Source organism: Cheilinus undulatus, linkage group 19 (assembly GCF_018320785.1).
Source record: "Cheilinus undulatus linkage group 19, ASM1832078v1, whole genome shotgun sequence".
NCBI classification, from domain to species: domain Eukaryota; kingdom Metazoa; phylum Chordata; class Actinopteri; order Labriformes; family Labridae; genus Cheilinus; species Cheilinus undulatus.
The window spans coordinates 36,555,503-36,577,343 of NC_054883.1; the positions used below are offsets into that span (position 1 = coordinate 36,555,503).

Sequence of the window (21,841 nt, forward strand, 5' to 3'; positions counted from 1 at the left end):
TTGCTTGTTTTTATCCTGACATTTCTTGATGTCACAAGTTGATAAATATTAAAGGTATGTATGTTTTGCCAGTACAGACAAAGATGCTGGTTCCAGGTCTAAGTGATAATCGTTCTGTCCCCTGTTTATTTGTAGATTTTCACCAAAGGCCTCAGCAGGGATTGCAGCTTTTTGAGGGTTATCAAAGCCCTGGCGTTTTTTTGTCTGTTTGTTTGTTGATCTGGCAGCTTGAGCTAGCCAATTACAAGGTGCTGAGCGGCCTTGATGTCCAAACATGTCAAAATTGAATAATGTCATGCCTCCAGCTACAGGGCTGACTTCAGAAAGAGCATATCAGCCGCTCGCCTGTGGGTGGATAAGAAAGCCCCAAGGTGGGGGAGAGACTATATGAAGGACAGAAGATTTAAAGAGCTCCGTGTTTTCCTTCTCATGTCAGATGATGATAATAAATGTCTGAAGTCACATTTTATTTCCGTTTGTTGACAGGTTTCTTTCACCTCAGAGTCCCTGAGTCTTCTTCTGTGGGGTCTGCTGTTGGGAGAATCAAAGCCCATGATTTGGACATTGGGAAAAATGCTGAAGTAGAGTACACCATTGTGCCAGGAGATGGAGGAGCCATGTTTGACATCACCACCAACGAACACAACCAGGAGGGGATCATCATTCTCAAAAGGGTATGGAATCTAAAAACACTAGAACATTCTGCGGGGTTGGGGCGGTGTGCTTTTATCATTATATGACTGTATTGCAATTGTTGGATGCTGATGCAGTTTATTCTGCAATTCTGAAGCATTTAGATTCTTTTAGTATCCCTGTTTGATAGTGTCAATTATTTCAATTTTCTTTACTTTTTAAACTAAAATAATAGTGAATCATACAAAGAGAGAGAAAAAACCTTGATTGATAATTCCACAAACAACATGTCGGACAGTCAGTCTTTGCTTTTCTTTATCTGCTTTTCTTACTTTCTATCTACTCACCTGCACCATCCAGGCGATCTATCCCTATACATTCATGTTCTGTGTGATATTCTTCAGACATGCATCTTTCCTTGTCGTTAAGCCCAATTTTTGCTCTACATTTAATATGCATATGCATACTGACAGAGCTTTCTGTCTGTACTTTGCATTCATTGCATTCATAGTTTTGGATATGGACCAAACGTTGGGGCAGTGTTGACAAATGTAGTTACTGTAGCACTCTGACTTGAACAAGTCAGAGCTACAAAGCACAATAAGGGAGAATATTGTGTTAGTTGTTAGAAACTATTAACATAAACTGTATGATGGGCTATGAGCCAAAAGACGAAATCAGCGCAGCAAGGCTGAAGACAGATGGAGTAGCAACAAAGGAGTTGAGAAGGTGTTGTTTATTTCAGCAGCTATTTTAAATGTAGCCTTGGTTTGTAGATTTAAATAGAGGTGGGCGCAAAACCGGAATGAATACTGTCACCGGTAAAATTTTTGCCATGGAATGGATTTCTGCAACACTGTCATCACCGGTTTAAATGTCTACGTTGTGCTGTGATGCACATGCGAGGCATATCCTCTCCCACAGCTGGTGGAGTGAGTGATTTGTGACGGACAGCTCAGGCTGAGTCCAGTCAATAGCACGTTTAGCTCTAGTGTTACATGTCGCCAGGCAACTAACCGAATGTCACCCGCTCCTGCTGCTGAAACTAGCACAGTTAGCAGGCAAAAACATTTGTTCTTTCCTCTCAAAGTTTGACGGCTGTGCCGCAACAAAGCCAGTGTGCTGTTCCTGTCAGCCTGCCTGGAGCTTTAACACAAGCTAAGTGCTGCTTTGGCTGGTCTCAGAGCCCAGCGCTGCAGCTCTTCATCTTACAATGGTTTAAACAACCATTTAAAGGTCTACTTTAACTTTTGACTTTCGTTTCTAAGTCCACAATGAGTCAAAGATCCAGGCTGCGATGTTAAATGAGGTCAGAAAGCTACCGTAAACTAGCTGCAAAAACTCCCCAGTATGGCAGCCTAAGCTAAGCCAACTCAATGCTAAACCCACTACTTCCGTCAAGCTTTTTTTTTTTTGTGAACAACTGTTTATTGAGTTAAGTTGACAACACATAAACACATGTACACATGCTCTTAAAAATTAAGACAAAATTCATAGCGTTGAACAGAAGCAGACTTCCGTCAAGCTTTTCACAATAAAGGTCCACGGCAGTTATTTTGCTGGCTTGAATGCTAACCGCTGTATTTGTTTGAGTCTGTCAGCCAGTTGCAGGCTGTTCTGTAATCACATCATGTTGCCTGAGCAGAGCATAAGAGAGAGAGACAGCCTGTGATGCAGCCCCCTGTATTATTATTTTAACATTTAGGAGTAAAACTCAGTAGTAATCAGCAGAAAGACAACTTTAGGCTCACAGAGATGCTGTACATTATGGTTCTATTTGTTGAGCCATGTTCTGAGTCAAATATAGGTCTAAAATAATTTGCTAGTCTGCACATTCAGTCCAGAAAGTTCAAACTCGTATCAAATCAGTACTCGGTATCAGCCGATACCCAACACCTTATCGAATCAGGAAGGAAAAAATGGTATCAGCACATCCCTATCCATAATCAAAAATCTATTTTTAGCTGGTCTTACAGGGTATCTGTTAGGGGTGGAAATCACTAGTGGTCCCACAATATGATATTATCACAATAATTGGGTCATGATTCGATATTATTGCAATTTTAAACTATTTGCAATACGGTGAGTATTGCGATACCATATACTGTGTTTTATACCATTTTTTCAACTGTTCAGCTGATTTAGCATTAATCTTGCCCTCATTTTTGTCGCATTTCCACTGTATTTTATTTTCATGTAGCACTTCTTGCAAACCTTATTGCGTCATGTCCATCTGATTTGTGCCCTGCTTGCATTCCTAATGTCTTTCCCCTGGCGCTGCCATGTTTGTTGTACTGACTTTCTCCTGCGTTAAGACTGTGTCCTCTGCTGACCTTACTGGAAAAAAAAAGTGGCTTTATTTTTCCATCATCATAGACTTCAGTTCATATTAGCAATTAGTTTGAAAAAATCGAGACTTGGTGGACGAGGCGGTATATCACCAGATAAAATATCGCAATACTATGCTGTATCGATTTTTCCTCCCACCCCTAGTGTCTGTGGGGTCTTAAAATGTGTTAAAGTTGATACATTAATTTAGTGAAAATTAATGCTTTTAAAAAGCATTAAAAGTCTTAAATGCAAGTGTATGAGTTCTTAAATTTTTAGCTTCTGAAATTTTCATTTTCGCCACAAGGTTGTAACTTCTGTGTTTGTTGTTAAATTATTTTTAATCACGCATGAGATTCTTTTGGAACCAGATCTGATGGTGCTGAGCTCTCGGTGCATCCTCAAAGCTCCGCTGCATCTCTAGTTGGAGCTGAAGTGCAAAATTTGTATAAAGGTATTTTAAGACTGGGGTCTGGCAACTCAAGGTCATTTAACAAAAAATACCCTGCATTGTCAGTTAACTTATGGTTTCAAACTGAGGTCTTTTTCCTCACATATTCTCAAAATTCCCCAAGAAAGGTCTATTTTCCTTCTACAATAAGAAATAATACTGGCATTTTCTTTTGTAAATTTTTACATCGTTATCCTACACTCAGCACAACACATTTACGGAGCTGCTACTGATGAAACTGGTTTGAAATTGAAGATATGACAAGGTCTTAGAAAGCACGAAGAGGATCTTGAAAAGGGTCTTTAAAAGTATTAAATTTGATGCCAGATTTTCTGCATATACCCTGTATTAGTCTAGTCTTCCTCATGGATAAATTGAGTCAAAAAACATTGATGAAATTAACACTGTGTAACAGACATGCATGAGTATGTGGGCAGTGAGCATTGTATCATTTAGAATGCATGAATCTGTTTTGTACATAACAGGAGCATCAATAAGCCTTTAACTGGGCAACAAGTCCCACCCCATCAAATGTGTGATTGGTTGCATGGACAGTACAGACTGTAGTGTCAGTTACAGCGTGTAGAGTGGCTGAATAAACACCAAACGATCTCTCTTCATTGTAAACAGTACTGCAAAAAATACTAACAGAAGCCTAAAGCCATAAACATATTTGCTGTCTCTAGCACACACGAACACCAGGACATCAATATTCAAATTCCCAACCGGCCACTGCATGGCCAGATGCTTGATACCAGAGTAGAGATTCCACTCAGGTAAGTGAAGGACAATAAGTGCAGTGGTATTTCCCCTGCAGCCATTTAGTCTACACCTCAAACTGTCCTGTGATCTCAAACAGAGCTGCTATTACAGCAGCTGAGATGGACAGCTGTGTTCCTCAGGAAAACACTGCGTCGGCCACGCTGGGTATATATTGGTGCCTCCACCAGTGTGGGTTTGGCCAGAGAATATAATGAGGGGGATCATTTAGACGTGTGTGTTATGGGCTTATGGATGGCTAACGCTAGTGGGCAGAGATGAGCTTATTTAGCTGACCAACATTAATTAATGGTCAAACCAGCAGCTCTCTTCTTTCTGAGCTCACATCATGACCAACTTCCTGCTGATGTTCTGAAGTCTTTGCTTTATTAAATGGAATATTCATAGCAAAAAGCTAATTATCTACCAGTTCAACTTGCTCACACTGAGACAGTATTATAAAACTAAACACATACAGACATGACAATAATGCACCACTTGTTATCTTTCTTTTAGTGAGAATGGGAATGCATTCATTCATTAGCCAGTTCAGTCAGAGAGACTGATAGAGTTCTAACTTCATCCACCACCTCAAAGACAAAGGGCTTTGAGAAAACAAGACATGCATTTTATCCTCAGCCTCACATTTTATGTCAGCTGTTGTTTGGAAACAGATTTCCCATCATGATTGTCAGTCCCTGAAAAATACTGCCCTTGGAAAAGTTTGAAATATTGCAGTACTTTTGTGATTCTATTCTCCCACTTTTAATTGCCAAATTAAAAACACAAATTCAAAATATTCATCTTATTTCTTGCTTAGGATGGGGAGAATTTATTTTCAAGTTCTGTGGTCAAGGTTTGTAGATAGTGAGAAAAACTGTTACTAACTTACCACTTCTGTGCAAATCAAAGAATGAAGGGATAATTGGAAAAAAATAGGGTCATATTAGCATTACTGGAACCCAGCCTTTATTGTTTTTGGTTCAATGTAGGCCCCTCATGAGTTAACCCAGATTGGCGGATGAATGGCCCTTGATTGGCTCCATACATGGCCCATAAAGAATAAATATAGCCAGCTTGAAATCAACCCAGAGCCAATGTTTGCTATTCGCCAATAGCCAGCCCATGTTTATTCACCTGGGCTCCCTGAACCAAGGTCAGGCCCATGTGGACTTCACTTTAACATGCTGGCAAGATATTTTTTCTTTCTCGTCTTCACGATCAATTGATTTGACACTTCTAACATAATTTTTAACATTAAACACTTACCAATCAGAGCAAGGTTAGCATGCCATAATGAGAATTTGAAGTGTTGAGTTGAATTTATAATTGTTTAACAAATGGAGTGTAATCCATTCTTAGTGGAAACACTGCTTTTATTAGTAGATAAAAACTGAGAGCAGCATAGAAGAGACCATCCTTGATCTTTGCACTAGAGTGAAACATGTGAATGTTAAATTACACAACTGCAAGAGAATACATACTCAGAACAGTGTCCTATGGGCTCTAGGGATGAAAATTACCATCCAAGGTCACTGCCAACAGCTTAAGTATAATTTGAATTATATTCCAGCTAAGAACTCATTTTCTCATTGATTCACTGGGACTTTTATCTTAATGTGTTAGCTTGGTGATAACACATAATGGAACTTACTATTAACAGGCAAACAGATTAAGTATGTAGCCATTGTGATAATAATATTTAAGAAATAATTGATTTAACTTGACAATGTGAAGTATTAGAATTAACAATATTCATTCGTGTAGTTTTTTTTTTTTTTTTTTAGTTAAAGATGCTCAGTTAGCTTTGATGCATCTCTTAAACTTCAGTTAAGTTGCATCTCTTTTTCTCATCTTGTTTGTAATGGTTAGTAAACAGTTATAAAGTATGCTACAGCAAGTATCTGGGGCAGTGATAATTTGAAAACAATTTTCAATTCAGTCTCAGTCCTATGATTAGATAGTTATCCAGTTTTAGTCACATTTTAGATGTTTCAAACTTTTGTCATTTCTGTCTTGAGTTAATGAAAAAATCAAGAACATGTTAGTCCAGTTTTAGCCCATAAAAACTCCTTACATTTTAGGCTTTCCTTTTGATCACAGTATCCATTCTCTTTAAACTAATCTCATAATCCAAATTTTAACATTTATTTATTTATTCTTTATTCCATCAGTACTTAATTGATTTTAAATGAACTGATGACAATACTGACATACTTTACATGCACAGTGGCGAAATGTCATGGATTTTGAACATCCGATAGTCCAGTACTGATGTTTCAGTCTCATTTAAGTCTCTTTGAAGAAAACTTACTTACTTGTTGAGTTTTTATCATCAAAGATTTATTTTTAGCTAGTCTTAATCTGTCTTTATCATGGAAAATTTGTTAATCGACAAACATTTTAGTAATGATGCACTGATACAACATTTTTCCAGAGCAAGTACGAGTAAGTACTTACTTAGACCACTGAATGTAAAGTGATAAGAGATGCCGATTTGCACAGGCTTAGAATTACCTGTGGACCTATGTGTGCTGCTGAAATATGGTTGGTAATTTGCTCTGGAATTTTTACACCAGATTAAAAAAGTTGACATCCTGAGCCATTATTACAAATTACCAAAAGTCGCTCTGTAATCCTTTGTGAATGGAGCATAAGAGTAGCCTACTTAATAATATCATAGCAGTTCTTGAATTAGTTTTAAAATTTGATTTATTTTCATTTAAAACTGCAGACATTACTTTGACTACATACTCACATAATGAGAGGCTAAGACCATGACCTAAAATAATACAGAGTAGAGTACCTGCTTTCTTAAGTACTTAGGCTTGGTATTAGCACCAATACCCACTGCTGGTGTCAGTATCTGTTAGGGCTGAACAATTTGGGAAACTTTAATTGTGATTTTTTTTTTTTTACCCAATATTTCGATTGCGATTTAGTATGTGATTATTTCTTAAATTCCTCACCTTGTGTATTTCCAAACAAAAACAAACAGCAGTTAATTCTAAACGATAGCCAACACAATATTAGATAAAACTAGGGCTGAACAAAAAATATGTAATTGTGATGATTCTGACTCATTTTGCAAATTTGATATGAACTGGTGCATTAAAGGGAATGATAATTTTACATAATTCTTATATTTAACAAGAAAACCCACAAAAATGAAGAAACATGTTTTTTTGGTACAGTATTCCAAAAATATGCAGCTTGAACGATTACATGATATGCAATGCATAACGTCTCTGCTGCTGCAAAAAAGTTTCAAACTGGTATTTTGACACAAATTTCAGGTTAAAAAAAACATTGCACCTTCTGCGATTTTAAAATTGCAGCAGGTCATATTATGATTTCATCTAATTTGCAATTGATTGCCCAGCCCTAGTATCCGTGCATCCCAAATACTTAGTCATGGCTTGAGTTGCTGAAAGTAACACTGATCTGGTGGTTTAGTCACACAGTAAGACAACAGTAAAAAAAAGAAAAAAAAAAAAAAAAAAAAAGAAAAACGAGTATCTTAATAGCCCCAAACCAGGCCTTTCCTGAATGCTGCGGCATGTTTAGTCTAATCATTTCTCAATTTCACCATCATTTTATACAGCATCATTTTTAAGAGTTGCATAAATACAGTTCAATAGATCATTGCCAAGTGCTGCAGCTGGTGAAAATCTGCATTTTTATCCTCAATATGACTTTTGTACTGATGAGACTGTCCAAACCTTCTTACAAAAATCCATCAGGCACAGAAAAGCATGCACTAGTCATCAAGATGTGTAGAACAAGAAAATAGTGGATATCACAGATGACAGAGAACAGCAGAACTGGGATGTATCTCACAGAAAGTTTGAATCTTGCTCCCATATATGTAAGTATATATAGCTTACCGCAGGCACCTGCAGGTGTCAGAGCTGCACCTGAGGGCGGGGGTGGTACAGCACCCTCAGCACCTCGCCTCCCCTCAGGTATGCAGTTCTATCTGTTATATTTACACCTTGGAGCTTCCTGATGCTGCTATACCAGTGGTGTAGAGGCTGTTTGAGAGTTCTGCTGAAAGCTACCTTTCCAGTATGCCTTACAAAAAACATCACAAATATTTAAAAACAATGGAAAAATAGACATTCTAAGAAGTCTAAAATGAGTAGGATGCAAGGATTCCTCATTTTGATGCATATGGCTCAACCAGCAGGACATTGGTTTGGCTGAACTTCCAATCTCTCCATGGTGAGACACTACTCACTCACAGTATGTCTGTGTGCTTGCTGTCCATGCCTTAAAGCACAGCTCAGAGCTCTCCCGGAGCGCCTGTGCTAAATAAAGAATTCACTCAGCATGCCAGGCCTCATTTAATATGCCATATGTTCTTTTTTTTTTTTTTGCTAAATGCGTTAATACATCCAGCACATAGTGACCCACAGCAAAAGGTTATGATCTTCAGTTGCACTTTCTTTGAACCACACAGCAGAAGTATCTGCAGTTTAATGCCAACTTACCACATTTAGCATTTGCAGGGCTGCTCGTCCAAATGGTGAGTGGCACAAAAGCGGGACTGATATTAAAGAAATTTATTACTCCTAGGATAAACCCCTTTGAGATCTATCATCTCATTTTCAAGGGAGACCCATGATGACCAGAGGTGAAAGAAAAAGGACATTAGAGCGGTAGGCTAAAATTAGAGGGAGAAATAGACTGATCCCGCCAGTGCAATGAGTGCTAATCCGCTAAAAAGAGAGGCTATAATAGGACCTATTATGCAATCAATTATTAACTTTAGTCTATATATAAAGAAATTTAAAAGTCTCTGCTCTCAGATTTAGTTCATCCATATTTAAAGCAATATCATGACCTTGTGTCCTTTGGCCCTAGGAGAGAATTAATAAATGATGGGAGTTTCATTTCTAATAAACCACATTGTAGTTTTCTCACAATAATTCCATTAATAACCCCGCCAAATTCAGATGAAGAGCTTCAGAGCTGCTCAGAACAAAAGACAGTGAAGGCCTTCATCAATCTATATGTCAGCCTCCATGATGTATCCATGCTTGCTTGTTTTATCAACGAAAAATATCCTCATTAAAAGTCTTCCCTCGATTCTCAGCTCTGTTGTGACAACCTCCTTAGGGTATGCCTGGTTAAAGACTTGGAGATCCATCATGTCAGAACACACTAAATAAGAATAATATAATCTTTATACCCACAGGCTCCTCTGTGGAGAGCAAGAGGATGATATTATTTCTCTTTGGACATTAAAAGTATTCTGCTTGTTGGCAGTGGGTGGGTAATATGGTATTATGGGTTTAGCAAAGGCAGAGTCTTAAAGAGGATCAGTTAGGTTCATTAAGGTTTCAGAAGCCTTTTCTTACAATGTACACCTGCTTTTGATACAAGAAAACCTAGCAATAAAACGTCTCTTTTACTTAGGCACAATTTCAGGAACAGCAAAAGGCAAATGTGACTCACATCATGATGATTCAAATAGTATGTGCATGCTCATTTATTGCTAAATGATACCTCTGGAGCATAAGTTTCTGTTTCACTTGGTCTTAACTATACCCACAAGTTCATGCAAATGATAGAAAATGATATATATGGCAAGTAAGCCACCTGAAGGCATCATCAGATTGGAAAGGGATTTTGCATAACCCAGGTTGTGCTCTGGATGTCCTTGCATAAAACCAGGGTTGAAAAAATAAGTAAGTCCAAACCTTTAGGGTGGAGTAAGGACTGAATGTGGCAAGTAAGCATGGCCTAGCATTCTGGCTAGATGCGTACTAGGGTTTCCACTGGCCCCAGGTCATACTGTGGATGTCCCAAGGGCCCAAAAACTGCTGGTGCTCTAATGGCATATTACAAAGGGCAAACAGGCCCAGGCAGAAGAGATGCCATTAAACTTTGATTGCTGAGTGACAGATATGTGTGGACCTTTACTCTGGCCCCCATCCTAACCAATTAAAGCCCGAAAACACAAAATATAGCCAGAAAATTCTAATTTTTTGGAACTGAAATGTTTATTTCACTTTCTACTGAAATCCAAAAAATCCAAATTTCCATAAAATGTAACATATACACTTTTTGTATCTCATTTGATACAAAGGTGTTTTTGGTAACTGATAATCCACTTGAGGGCATTTTTATCATTTATCAGACTGTATTGAGAAGTTTTTGTAGTAATTTATGATCATATCATCATATCATATGCCGTGTTTTTAACTTCCTATTTGAACTGGTTTATAGAATTTGTTATTTTTTATGTGGATATTTTTTTTATTGTCCTGTTATTCTGTAAACTCTTGTGCCATTTTATGCAGTTAATTGTTGTGCATTTTATGAACTGTTTACTCAAAGGCCCAACTAGGGACAAGAGTTGGAAACTAGCAATTGCTATAAACTCTCTGTGCAGCACATCAGATTCATGCTCTGTTATGAAAATATGTTATACTGCATCGTCCCTATTAAATAAATGAATTCAAATTCAAATATTGATTAGATAGCGGTATCATAAAAGTTATGTATCAAATACAATGCAACAGGCTTTAAGGGGTTAATCCTCTCCAGCCCCAAGTTGGTGATGAATCCTTACATGTACCCTAAATGTCTAAAACTTATGTACAAGACTTTATGTTTTTTGAAAAAATGTATTTATTAATTTGTGTATCTATTGCTACAGTCTTTTTGGCGACTATATTTTGTTGTGGTATTACAAAATTAAATGGGATTGAGCATCCATATGCACATTCAAGTGTAATGTCCCCTCTGATCCTACTCAGGCAAAACAGAAAATTAGCCCTTCATCTGACATCATGTCTTATGAAGGGCAAAGGCCTGAAACGTCACATATGCGGTGATAATCTTCATTAAATAAGTGTCGAAGCAGCTTCTGGTGTGGGGACTTATTTTTCTGTTTTGCCTTTGATTTTACTTGGTTCAGCACCCAGTACTTAACCCTTTGGGATGTGCGTGCCTTTGAACATTTTTGAACTCCCTCTTATCCTACTAAAATGATGTCATGAGATGTTCAAATCATATTTGTGCATAAGATCATAGAAATATGCCTCAACAATTGCAATTTGTGTGTCCAGTTTGCAGCATATGTTTCACATTTAACTAAATCTTTTAAGTTTCATTTTATATTGATTTAATCTGTTACTGAAAACACCCCATCCTGGTATGGCTATTTCATAATAAAGGCAATCAAACAGTATAACAAGTAGTAATGTCCTTAGGTGAATAATATCACATCCGATTAGACGCAAATTATAATTTTGTTTAGTCAACTTGTCTAAGGTAAAGAATACACCCATGAAACTGTCAAATTTTAAAATGCTGCAGATAGCTTAGTGGGTTAAGGTTTGCCTCGTGAGCGTAGGCGGCCCAGGCTTTAGTCCAGCCTGTGGCCTTTTCCTGCATGCCTTTTCCCAACTCTCTAATCCCTATTTCCGATTCTATCCCAAAAAGGCCCCAAAATCCCCCCAAAACATCTTAAAAAAAGAAAAAAAAAGCACTATTTTTATAAGATGGCATAACAGTGGCATTTGGTAGGCTGGCTACAGAAAGTAGCCAATATTAACTTTGCTGGTCTTCAATCCTCTTTGTAGGCTAATTCACACATTTTTTTGCTGAAAATAGTAGGGATGCTTGATACTGGATTTAAAGATTCATTGTAGCTGATACCAGTGTCGATACCCATATTTAAATATGCTCTTCAAACAAGAAATTTCAGTCCTTTTGGACACACTTTAAGGTTTGAGGATGGCCAAGAAAACAAACTTTAGCTCTTTTAATACCCTTTAAAGTTTCAAGAATCAGGATAAAGAAATATAGAAATCTATACTGACATAGGTCTGTTAGTTTAGCCTTAAATTCAACTAATTTATTAGTATATATGGATAAAATGTACAGTTAGTATGTGCTGAAATACACAGACAAAATGTCAGATGTAAACACCGGCAGAAATTTTGATATCTGCTGACATATGACCAATGATAATGTGCATCCCTAGAAAATAACCACTTAATCCTTTGTTTGTATGTGAGTGTCACAGCCTACCTACATGATCCCATTTTCTAGATCAAAATAGTGCTAACCTGCACTGATCCTATGAAATGGTATCAGCGCTATCCGTGCAGCATTGTTTACATCACTTTTAAAGAGCTTACAGCAACATGGCAGTAGCCAATAATCAAAGCTACAAGGGTAAACTAGTGGTGGGAGGCTGTGTTACACTTTAGATGCAGCATTTGACTGGGACTGTGGGCCTCAGGTGTTAAAAATATCATTGACTGCGTTTACATGGACCTGAGTATCCCGGTTATTAGTCATATCCCGGTTTTTACCATATTCGGGATACTGTGTTTACATGTGCACAGAGAAACCCGGTTATTCATATCCCTGTATACATGAGAGGAAAGTAGTATCCCGGTTTCTGATCACTGAATCATAGCTGCGCAGATAGTTGATGTTATTTTACGACACCAGAAAGTTAGAAATTTTAGAAAAATTAGATCACTGCTATTTTGGGTTTAAAACAGTTAAATGCCAGCATTACACAGCAAAATGGTACCCACCTCGTTCCAACAACGGGAGAAAACAAAACTAATCTTGTTTATAGAAAGCTTGCTTATAAAGCATCTGCAGAAAAAAGAGACTGAGAGGATGGTAAGGAGCGAAAGGGAGATCTCAAATGAATAAGCTTATTACAACTTCATATTTAATTTTTTTATCACTTATTAGGCGATTATTATTATTATTATTATTATTATTATTAAACAGATGAAAGTTTGGCTGACACGCCAAGAAACAGCGAAGCATCTTGCAGTCGACTGACTTCACTAAATAACTTTCCCGGAAACGACTTCAAAATAAAAGTCTGTGAAAACGGGGCAGCTCAAAGTGGGTCTGAAAAAGGCTACGCTTTTATTTTGAAAAACACACTGGAAAAGTCATCGTTTCTAAATGTCAGGACTGGGAGGAGTTGACAGGCTGTGCAGGTCACTTACCGAGTGCCGTCTTTCCATCTTCAGCTGACAGAGCTCTAACTCATGGCATAAGCGGTCATTCTCAGTAAACTATGCTCATGTTTCATTCATGGCTGAAAATTTAAATTGTTCAGTTCACGTTTTATCTAAATATCAGAGCGTTTTGACTGCCATGATCACAGACTGATCCTCTGCAGAGACAGTCGCTAAACTGTCACTCTCTCCGGGCAGAGATCAGCTGATCCTCCACCGCCCAGACAGACGCAGTATTTACAGTATCTGAAGTTAAATTAAGTTCAATCAAAGATGTGCCTGTGCACGTAAGTCTACAGCAACCAGAAAATGGGATACTGCATATACATGGCACAGTATCCCGTTTTCTTTTGGAGTTCTCCAGGTAGCAAAAACAGGTTTCTCAAAAACGGGATACTGTAATATCCCGGTTTCTGCAGATGTATACATGAACAAAGAGAAAACGGGATACTCAAAAAACCTGACAGAAAACAGGATACTCAAGTCCATGTAAACGCAGTCAATGTTTAGTTTACCTGACTTGTAGTTCTGGTGCCCACTTACGATATATTCAGCTCTACCTTTTTAGCTGGCTAATTATGCACACATGCCTAACCACTTGGAACTATAGATGTGATTAACTTGTCAGAAATAAGATGTGTTGTGTGCTGGTTTAGCTCAATGGGTAGAGCATATATATATATATATATATATATATATATATATGCTCTGTAGTCTATAGTCGTTGATGCACTGGTTGCTGTATCGATTCGCAGTCCCAGGCCAAAAGAACCCAAAAATATATTTAAATAAAAGACATAAATTGAGCTTTAGAGCAGTTATAATTAGCAGCAAACATAAGGAGATCAGGTATTTATAGCTGCTTCTTTGACCATGATCAGAGCCACAGCCCACTTCTATGAATCTTTAAGTAAGCAAGTTTTTGCAGTGGTGCGCTTTGCTCAAGACAGGCTAGGTCTGTCCATTCCAGTACATAGCCTGTAATTAAGCCCCTGATAGACCAATAGAGGTGCTTTCCAAAGCGAGCACACTCACTTAATGTTGCTGTTGCACATGTTTACTTTGTTGCTGTGCTGCAATACGTGTTCATTGCAATATTGACACCACACAAGGAGGAGGTGGAGCTGTTTTGGTTATCAAGTGTGTGGGTAGGTTCACTTTGCGCTGCTCTTCTAGAAGTCTGAGAGGACCAGGATTCACCATGAGCTGAATCACTGGTGTCCAGTACTTATGTTTACCCAACACCATAGCTGGTACATTGAGCTATCAGTGGCATCAGTGCCTCATGTGAACACTCCAGCCAAATGTTTGTATTCAAACTACCAATGACAGTACAGAAACAATCCAGCTCATGGCAGAAGTAATGGTACTCATGCCAGTTTGCCGCCCACTCCAAAGCAAAACACCTAATGCCAAAGAAATAACAGCAGGGACTCCTACTAAACTTCAGCAGCTGGAGAAAGACAACGGCAGTTGAAACACACCCACTGCTTTTTATACTTTGCCCTGGACGACACTTTCAGTGGGTGTAAACAGCCCAATAGCTGCAGTGTGACTTTCTTATGATAGTCATAGAATTAATTATGTTATATTTATCCAATCTTAGCCACGCTGTATTCAAAACTAATTTCAGGAAAGTTTACAGAAACTTAAATGACAATAATTTGATTTAGATTGAAATGAATAGACTCTTACTGCAGTGTTTGTAAGACCATAAATTACACACTTAGAAGGCTATTGTGTATTTGGATTTTTAGAGGCTGTAATAAAATCATCATTAGACTGAATCATTGCCAACATTTAGGCATATCAATCAGAATGTAACAGCTCTGTTGGAGGAATCTGGGCTCACAGATGTCGTTTTGTTTGCCTCTCTAATCTGTCTGCTACTCTGCAGCATCAAGCATTGCAAACTGGCCAGGTTAGTAAACAGGACTGTGCAATGTGCAGATTGTAACAGTTTACAAACTGTTAACTTCTTGCTGCCATTTAGAGCCAACACTGAATCACAGAACTGCTCACGATTCAACACTTCTGCCAGCATGTTATTAAAATACACGATGTTAGTATCCCGTGAACATCTGGCAAATGTTCGGCTCAGAGTCTCTGAATGTTGCAGTTAAGAAGCGTATTATACGAATGCATTGAAGTTGGTGCATCTCGCTCACATGCATCAAACTACACAGGTACAGATGTGTGATTTACTGTGCAGTCTCACGTACAGGCTTGAACAGGATGAAGTTTTCAACCTGTTATTTTGTTACAGTCAGTCTGACTCACTCACACAAGCCCTAACACATTGATTCCTTCATACTCTCTTGTCCAAATCCCTTTGGCAGGATGCATTCGATCCCTGTGGTGAGTTTAAATGCCATTTGTTGTCAGTGTTATTGAGGTTCAACAGTAAAAAGGGACTGCAGAGCAGTGCTTAGTTTGCATAATGCAACAGCCACAGAATTTTTCAGAAAAGAAAACTGTGTTTATCGGAAAAGTTTTCACAAGTATTCTCTGATGCATTGATGAAATTATGTCCTTTTACCTAAGGAGTTCTTGTTTTATTTCCTCAAAATAGTTCTCCCTCTTTTTTTCTTATTTTGGTGCACATTGGCACCTGAGATTTGAGTCATCATTTCCAAAAACATAAAACACATCTCTTGACAAATGAAAGCATCAGCACAAATGTTTTTAAAGAGAAGAGAACAAAAGAAGTTTCAACTTAGAAGCATCTCATTATCCTTTACCACCATGTCAGGTAGATGCACCCTCGATATTCACTAAGAATAGATAACTAAGGTTCTCCAAGTTTTTCTGCTGCTGATACAGATACTCCTCATCTATGTGTGTCTACTGAAACTGATCATGTTTTGTTTTAATGTTGCAGCTGGTTTAGGGGTTGGTCAGTCAACATAGCTTTGTAGTGTACTTGGACCTCCTACAGGTGGCAACGCAGCCAAATAAGGAAGTCAAAAGCTGTCCTTTTTCAGTCGACATCATGCTTTTACTGACTTTGTTCAACAGAAAGAAACAAGAAAGAAAAAGCATACCTCCAAAAGAGCTATGCAATAACTGCCACAATAAGGATATAATTAACAGTACTGTATAAATGTTAATATATGTGCTAGTATAAACATTTACTGACAGACTAAGAAAAATATTAAGCATATTCTATAGGCTAAACAGTGGAAATAAATGCATTAGTCTTTGAACAGTAAGTCAGTTGCATTATACCACTGATAGAATCACTTTGTATTATTAAGAAAACAAATTTCATTTCCCAGTGCACAGCTGCTAGGTTATATGTTCTGTTGCTCTATTTGGACTGTAGTAAATGTGATAAACAGAGTATTCATCCAATTATTTCCTCATTTTCTCTCTCTTTTTTTTTTTTTTTTTTTTTTTTTTTTTTTTTGTAAAGGTTCTGGCCTTTGCAAACGCCTTCTATGGGGCATTACCCAGATGGATGTGAAACATATTCAATACCAGACAGGAAACAGTCTATCTGAATCTGAATCATTTCACTGACCTCATCTTAAACACATAGTTATGGAATGCTGTGTCTTTTCACTCAATTAGCCATCATGTTTGATCGTACCAGTTTTGAAACAGATTTTAACACTTTGTCACGTTTTCAATGTTCTGTATGATATTTGTATCAACATTAGGGGTGTAACGGTACAGAACAATGTTGGTTGGAACGTACCTCAGTTTTGAAGTCACAGTTCGGTACATTTTCAGTGTGGTAATTAAAGCAAATAAATAACATAATTTTTTAACTTTTTTAAAATTAAATTGCATTGAAGTTAATAGGCTGAATAAACTACATTTACATTATTAATAATGCTGCCACCTCATACCAAAAGGTCTTCAATTAATAAAAATATTAACAAAATAATACATTTTTGAATTAGTGGGTAATTGTAATTGATATTGACATATTTATACCCATTCTTTAAACACTAAAATTTCCCAGCCAACTTAAACACATCATCATACAACTGTAAGTTAGCTTGTTAAGTATGCTTACTAATGTCTATCCTGCTGATTTCAACACAGACTTAAGCCCTGGATTACTTTTTTAAACAATGGGACCAACTACAACATTTGGGATAACTGCCCCTCTTAGCGGATAAAGAGGTTAGAGCCCTGTGAAGTCTGAGGATAACTTTACCTATGACGCAGCTGCAGACATGATGGAGTCCCCTCTCCCCCTCCTCCGAGGCTGACAGTTGAAGGTAAAACATTTAGAATTTGATTCACAAAACCAGACCACCATTGTTCAAATAAAAAAAAAAAAATTAAATCATGGAAAATTCCTAACTGGCTGGTTGGACTTTTTGTTGTTCCTCCTCGTTACAGTGACGTTCCTTGTTGGAGTGGTGCCTTTTCAAATGCTTTGATTGATCCGCTGGATGTCTGTGTATATGAGCTTCATTCCACATGTATCCGTTCGGTACACTTCTGTACCGTACCGAGGCCTGCACCGAATCGGTGCGGTATGAATGCACGTACCTTTACACCCCTAATCAACAGACATGAAATTTTCTGCCAATATTTACAGTCTAGTGTATGATAGTGATTTTTTAAAATACCATACCCTAAATACCCCAACACACTTTTGCTCTGCACATTTTCTGATTTTAAAAATCTTCTGGAGCCGGATGAGAAGCTTTTACCCAAGATTGCGATTTAATACGGGATAATTTCTTAAGTTCCTCATCTCATGTTTTTTCCAACAAAAGCAAGCAAAAATTAATTCTATACTATAATCATAACCATATAAATATTAAACTAGGGCAGGACAGTTTTAAAAAAAAATAATCTAATTGTGATGATTTTGACTCATTTTGCAAATTGGATATGAACTGTTGTATTAAAGGGAATGATCATTCTCTAGGGATGCACGATATTGGATTTTTGCCGATATACGATATGCCGATATTAACAGATTCATTTAAGCTGATACCAATATCGATACTGATATTTACCTTCACCAAGGAGGTTATGTGATCGGGTGGGTTTGTTAGTTTGTTCATTTTTTTGTTTGTCAGCAACATAACTCAGAACACCAGGAGATGGCGGACATGAGTGACTTCAGTCCCAGCAGCATTTTGGGTGTTTCTATTCAAAGTTTTGGAGTTTATAGAGTTTGAAAGACGCACGCCCGGTCAAGGAGATGAGTCGGAGTTTAACAGAGAGAAAGACAGCGAATTGTAGCGAGAATACTCACAATGCTGGAAGGAACAGAGGAATATTCACCCTCTGCCATGACTTCCAGTCGTCTAGTGAAACCATGGGCGAGACTGTCAGTGCATCTGTTGGCACCGGCAGGCAATGCTTCTGACATGACCGTCCACACGTAGCGAAGCCAATGCTTTGCCTCACTGTGTTTCCACTCCACCAGGGAGGGAGTAATTGGCGAATGCTGTGGTGGGGGGCACATGGGGACGGATCCAAGAATGTTTTTAAAGTATTCTTCACTATTGGGAGATAGGGCTAATGGCAGAGGTCTGCGCCCTCTGAGTTCCTTTCTAGTTAAATATGCTTTTTGGGCAAGAAATTTCTGCCTTTTTGGACACACTTTAAGGTTTGAGGATGGCCAAGGAAAAAAGGCCTCAACTGACATAGATCTGTTGGTTCAGCCTAAAACTCCATTAATTTATTAGTATATATACATACATATATATATATATATATATATATATATATATATATATATGTAGAGAGAGAGAGAGACAAAATTTACGGTCCATGTATGCTGAAATACACAGGCAAAATATTGGATGTAAATATCAGCAGAAATTTTGATATCTGCGGATACCAATAACAGACCAATAATGTTGCGCATCCTTGTAATTCTCATATTTAACAAGAAAAAACAAAATAGGAAAAGAAAATAGGATTTTTTTGTACACTATTCTAAAAATGTGCCACTAGAATGATTGCATGATTTGTAATGCATAACATCTCTGCTGCAAAAAAAGTTTTAAAACTGCCATTTTGTCCCAGATTTCTGGTTAAAGAAATGTTGCACCTTCTGCGATTTGAAAATTGCAGCAGGCCATACAGTGATTAAATCTAATTTGCGATTAACTGCCCAGCCCTAGTCACAAACATGATATCTGTGTCTATATACATACCCTTAAATCTGACACTTGTTTGAAACTTCATCCTATACAGATTAAACCTAGCCCTGCTCTTCATTCCTTTACAAGTCTTATTCATGCAAATTCACCTCACTATAAACACCTTTAAGAAGTGGTAAAACATCTATTTTTGCCACTTATTGTTTCATTTCCAGGACACATCACACATTTCATCTTATTGCAGAAGTAGCGTTCAGCCATTTCTCTGTTCTCTTGCTTTCAGGGTGTTTCTGATGTAAGTGTCTAAAATGTTCAGTGGGGGAATGCAAATCCAGCATTTGTTTTTTTCTGCTGCATCAGACTGAGGTAGTCTTTAGCTGGTACATTTTTAGTACATGCCCCGGCGCACAAGCTGCACAAAGGTGTGCGATCCTTTGATCCCCCAAAATATGCGGCTGAGTGAGTAATTGATTCCCTGCTCAGTGTAAGAGCTCCCTCAGTTTGCTCTGTACTTTCTTGTGTGAACATTTACGAACGTAGTCATAGGTGCTATAGATCATTGTATAGCGACCTTCTCATTGACAGTAATGGAAAAACAGAATGAGACAGGAGGCAATTATGATGTAAATGAAGATGGTTGTTTGTTTACATCATGTATACCCTCAATGGATGGTGAGGGTGCATCTTGCCTCCCATTGTTTTACGTGCAGTGTTTGATTTGCTGCCATTGAAGCAGTGTGATGAATTCCCTTCGGCGGTAGACTACCACACAAAAGCAGTGTTGATGGGGGACATCCTGAGCGCCTTTAACTGTCCAAGCCCCCCACAGGATAATTCACACAACATGTGCTTCCACCCGTGTGGGTTTGTGATATTAGCAGGACAGGGACAGAGCAGGGGAAAGAATGTGCTTTGGAAAGGTGTGGGGGGAGGTAGCTGGAGATGAAGGCTTTATGAGTTGTTCACTGTGTTCCCAGAATACTGACCCGCCCACAGACTTGTCTTATTTCAGATTGGTGGAATATCCCCGGAGACAGGTGTGCAAATGTGTGCAGACAATCCCTCTCTCCCCTTCCTCTCTCTCTTCCTCTTCCTTTCTCCTTCTCCTTTGACTTCCCTCCCTCGCACTAACGCCTGAAAAACCGCAGCAGGACAGAGACGAAAGCCACATTGTGCACTGAGCAGAGTTTGGCAGACCCCAAATTAGAGACTCAGGAAGGTTGGTTATGATAAGAGGATCAGGCTGAGTAATGGGTTCAAAGGATGATCATCTGTTTCCCAGACTGCCGATACAGGGGGAGAGGAAAAAGGAGGCACAGAGGCACGGAGGGGGTTTGCACATCCCATCTGCAAAACATAGGATTATGGGAGACAATAGATAAATCCACCGCTGAATTCCCAGGGAATTGTGCAGACAAATGTGTGAACACAGCGACATACTGTACATGAAAAAGCATGTGAAGGGACACATCTGCATTCAGACGCTGCCATACCTAAAAGAGGACCAGTCAAACTCCCACACATCAGGCAGTTTAACCTGAGTTTATGTTGTTGAAATCATTTTCTAGTCAGATTAAATGTCCTTTGTCCATCCATGTGTTTATTTACCTCCTTCTGGGAGAAGAAATGACGGGAGATATGCGTAATTGAAATCTGCTGTTCTAAGCCTAGAGGAGTGGCTGTGTTTAATGACAGCATGTGTGGCATAATATTTGCTGGCATGCATTCAGGGAGTGCTTTTTAATACAGGACTACTCAGTACAAACTGAATGCCTCCTGTGGCCATAGTGCATTGAATAAAAAGCACCTCCTGAAGACTTCTGGCTCTGACTCTAAATCCTCTGCCCCAGAGTGTCAGAGAGGCTCAAAAAAAGGAGAGGAGAGCAAGTGAAATGTTTACTGAAAACTGCTGCATATACATACATTACACATTGGCCGTGTACTCAATGAGTATAGCTTTTTTAATGGAACTGCATACCTCTAATCGCTAATAGATCATAAATCAGTGGATAAAAATTTAGTTTGACTACTATTTTTTTTAATTTAATCGCATAAACTAGGGCTCTCACTGTTAATATTTTAACCACAATGGGATTAAGGTCAGAAAGTAATGCTATAAAACTCTAAAAAAAACAACTGTGTGTTATTTTGTCCTTTTAGGGGCAACAAAGCTATGCTACACTAGGGCAGCATCTGGATGCTACTTACTTTAGTGATGGAAGATCACATCACTGCTCCTTTATGGCTTATTTTAGTTTAAAAACTCACAGACAGCACAGTGAGTCAGTGAGAAGCAATCTTGTGATATCACACATTTCACTTTTTTCACCGTTCTCTTTAGCTCTTTTCAGGTAATTTCTACCCACAACAGGTCATTTATTTCCTTGGTTAATCTGTTGAAAAATTTTAGTCATATCATTTTTTTTTTTTTTTTTTATGTATCAGATTTTTTTTCCCTGCTGGAAGATAAGCATGACAAGCTTAAGACTGTAAGAATCACAAAGTGGAAGCACTATGAAGAACTAGAAAAGCACTCGGAGAGCGCAGACCTCCATCATTAGCCCTATCTCCCAATAGTA

General features: G+C 38.2%; 1 protein-coding gene across 1 annotated transcript in view; it reads left to right on the forward strand.

Annotated features, from left to right (window-relative positions):
• LOC121526967 (cadherin-12-like) overlaps nt 1-21,841 on the forward strand; it is a 129,272-nt gene that overhangs the window by 34,438 nt on the left and 72,993 nt on the right. Inside the window, exon 5 of the mRNA XM_041813576.1 lies at nt 487-674. Within this exon, the coding sequence (XP_041669510.1) occupies nt 487-674 (188 nt within the window). The remainder of the gene's footprint in view (nt 1-486; nt 675-21,841) is intronic.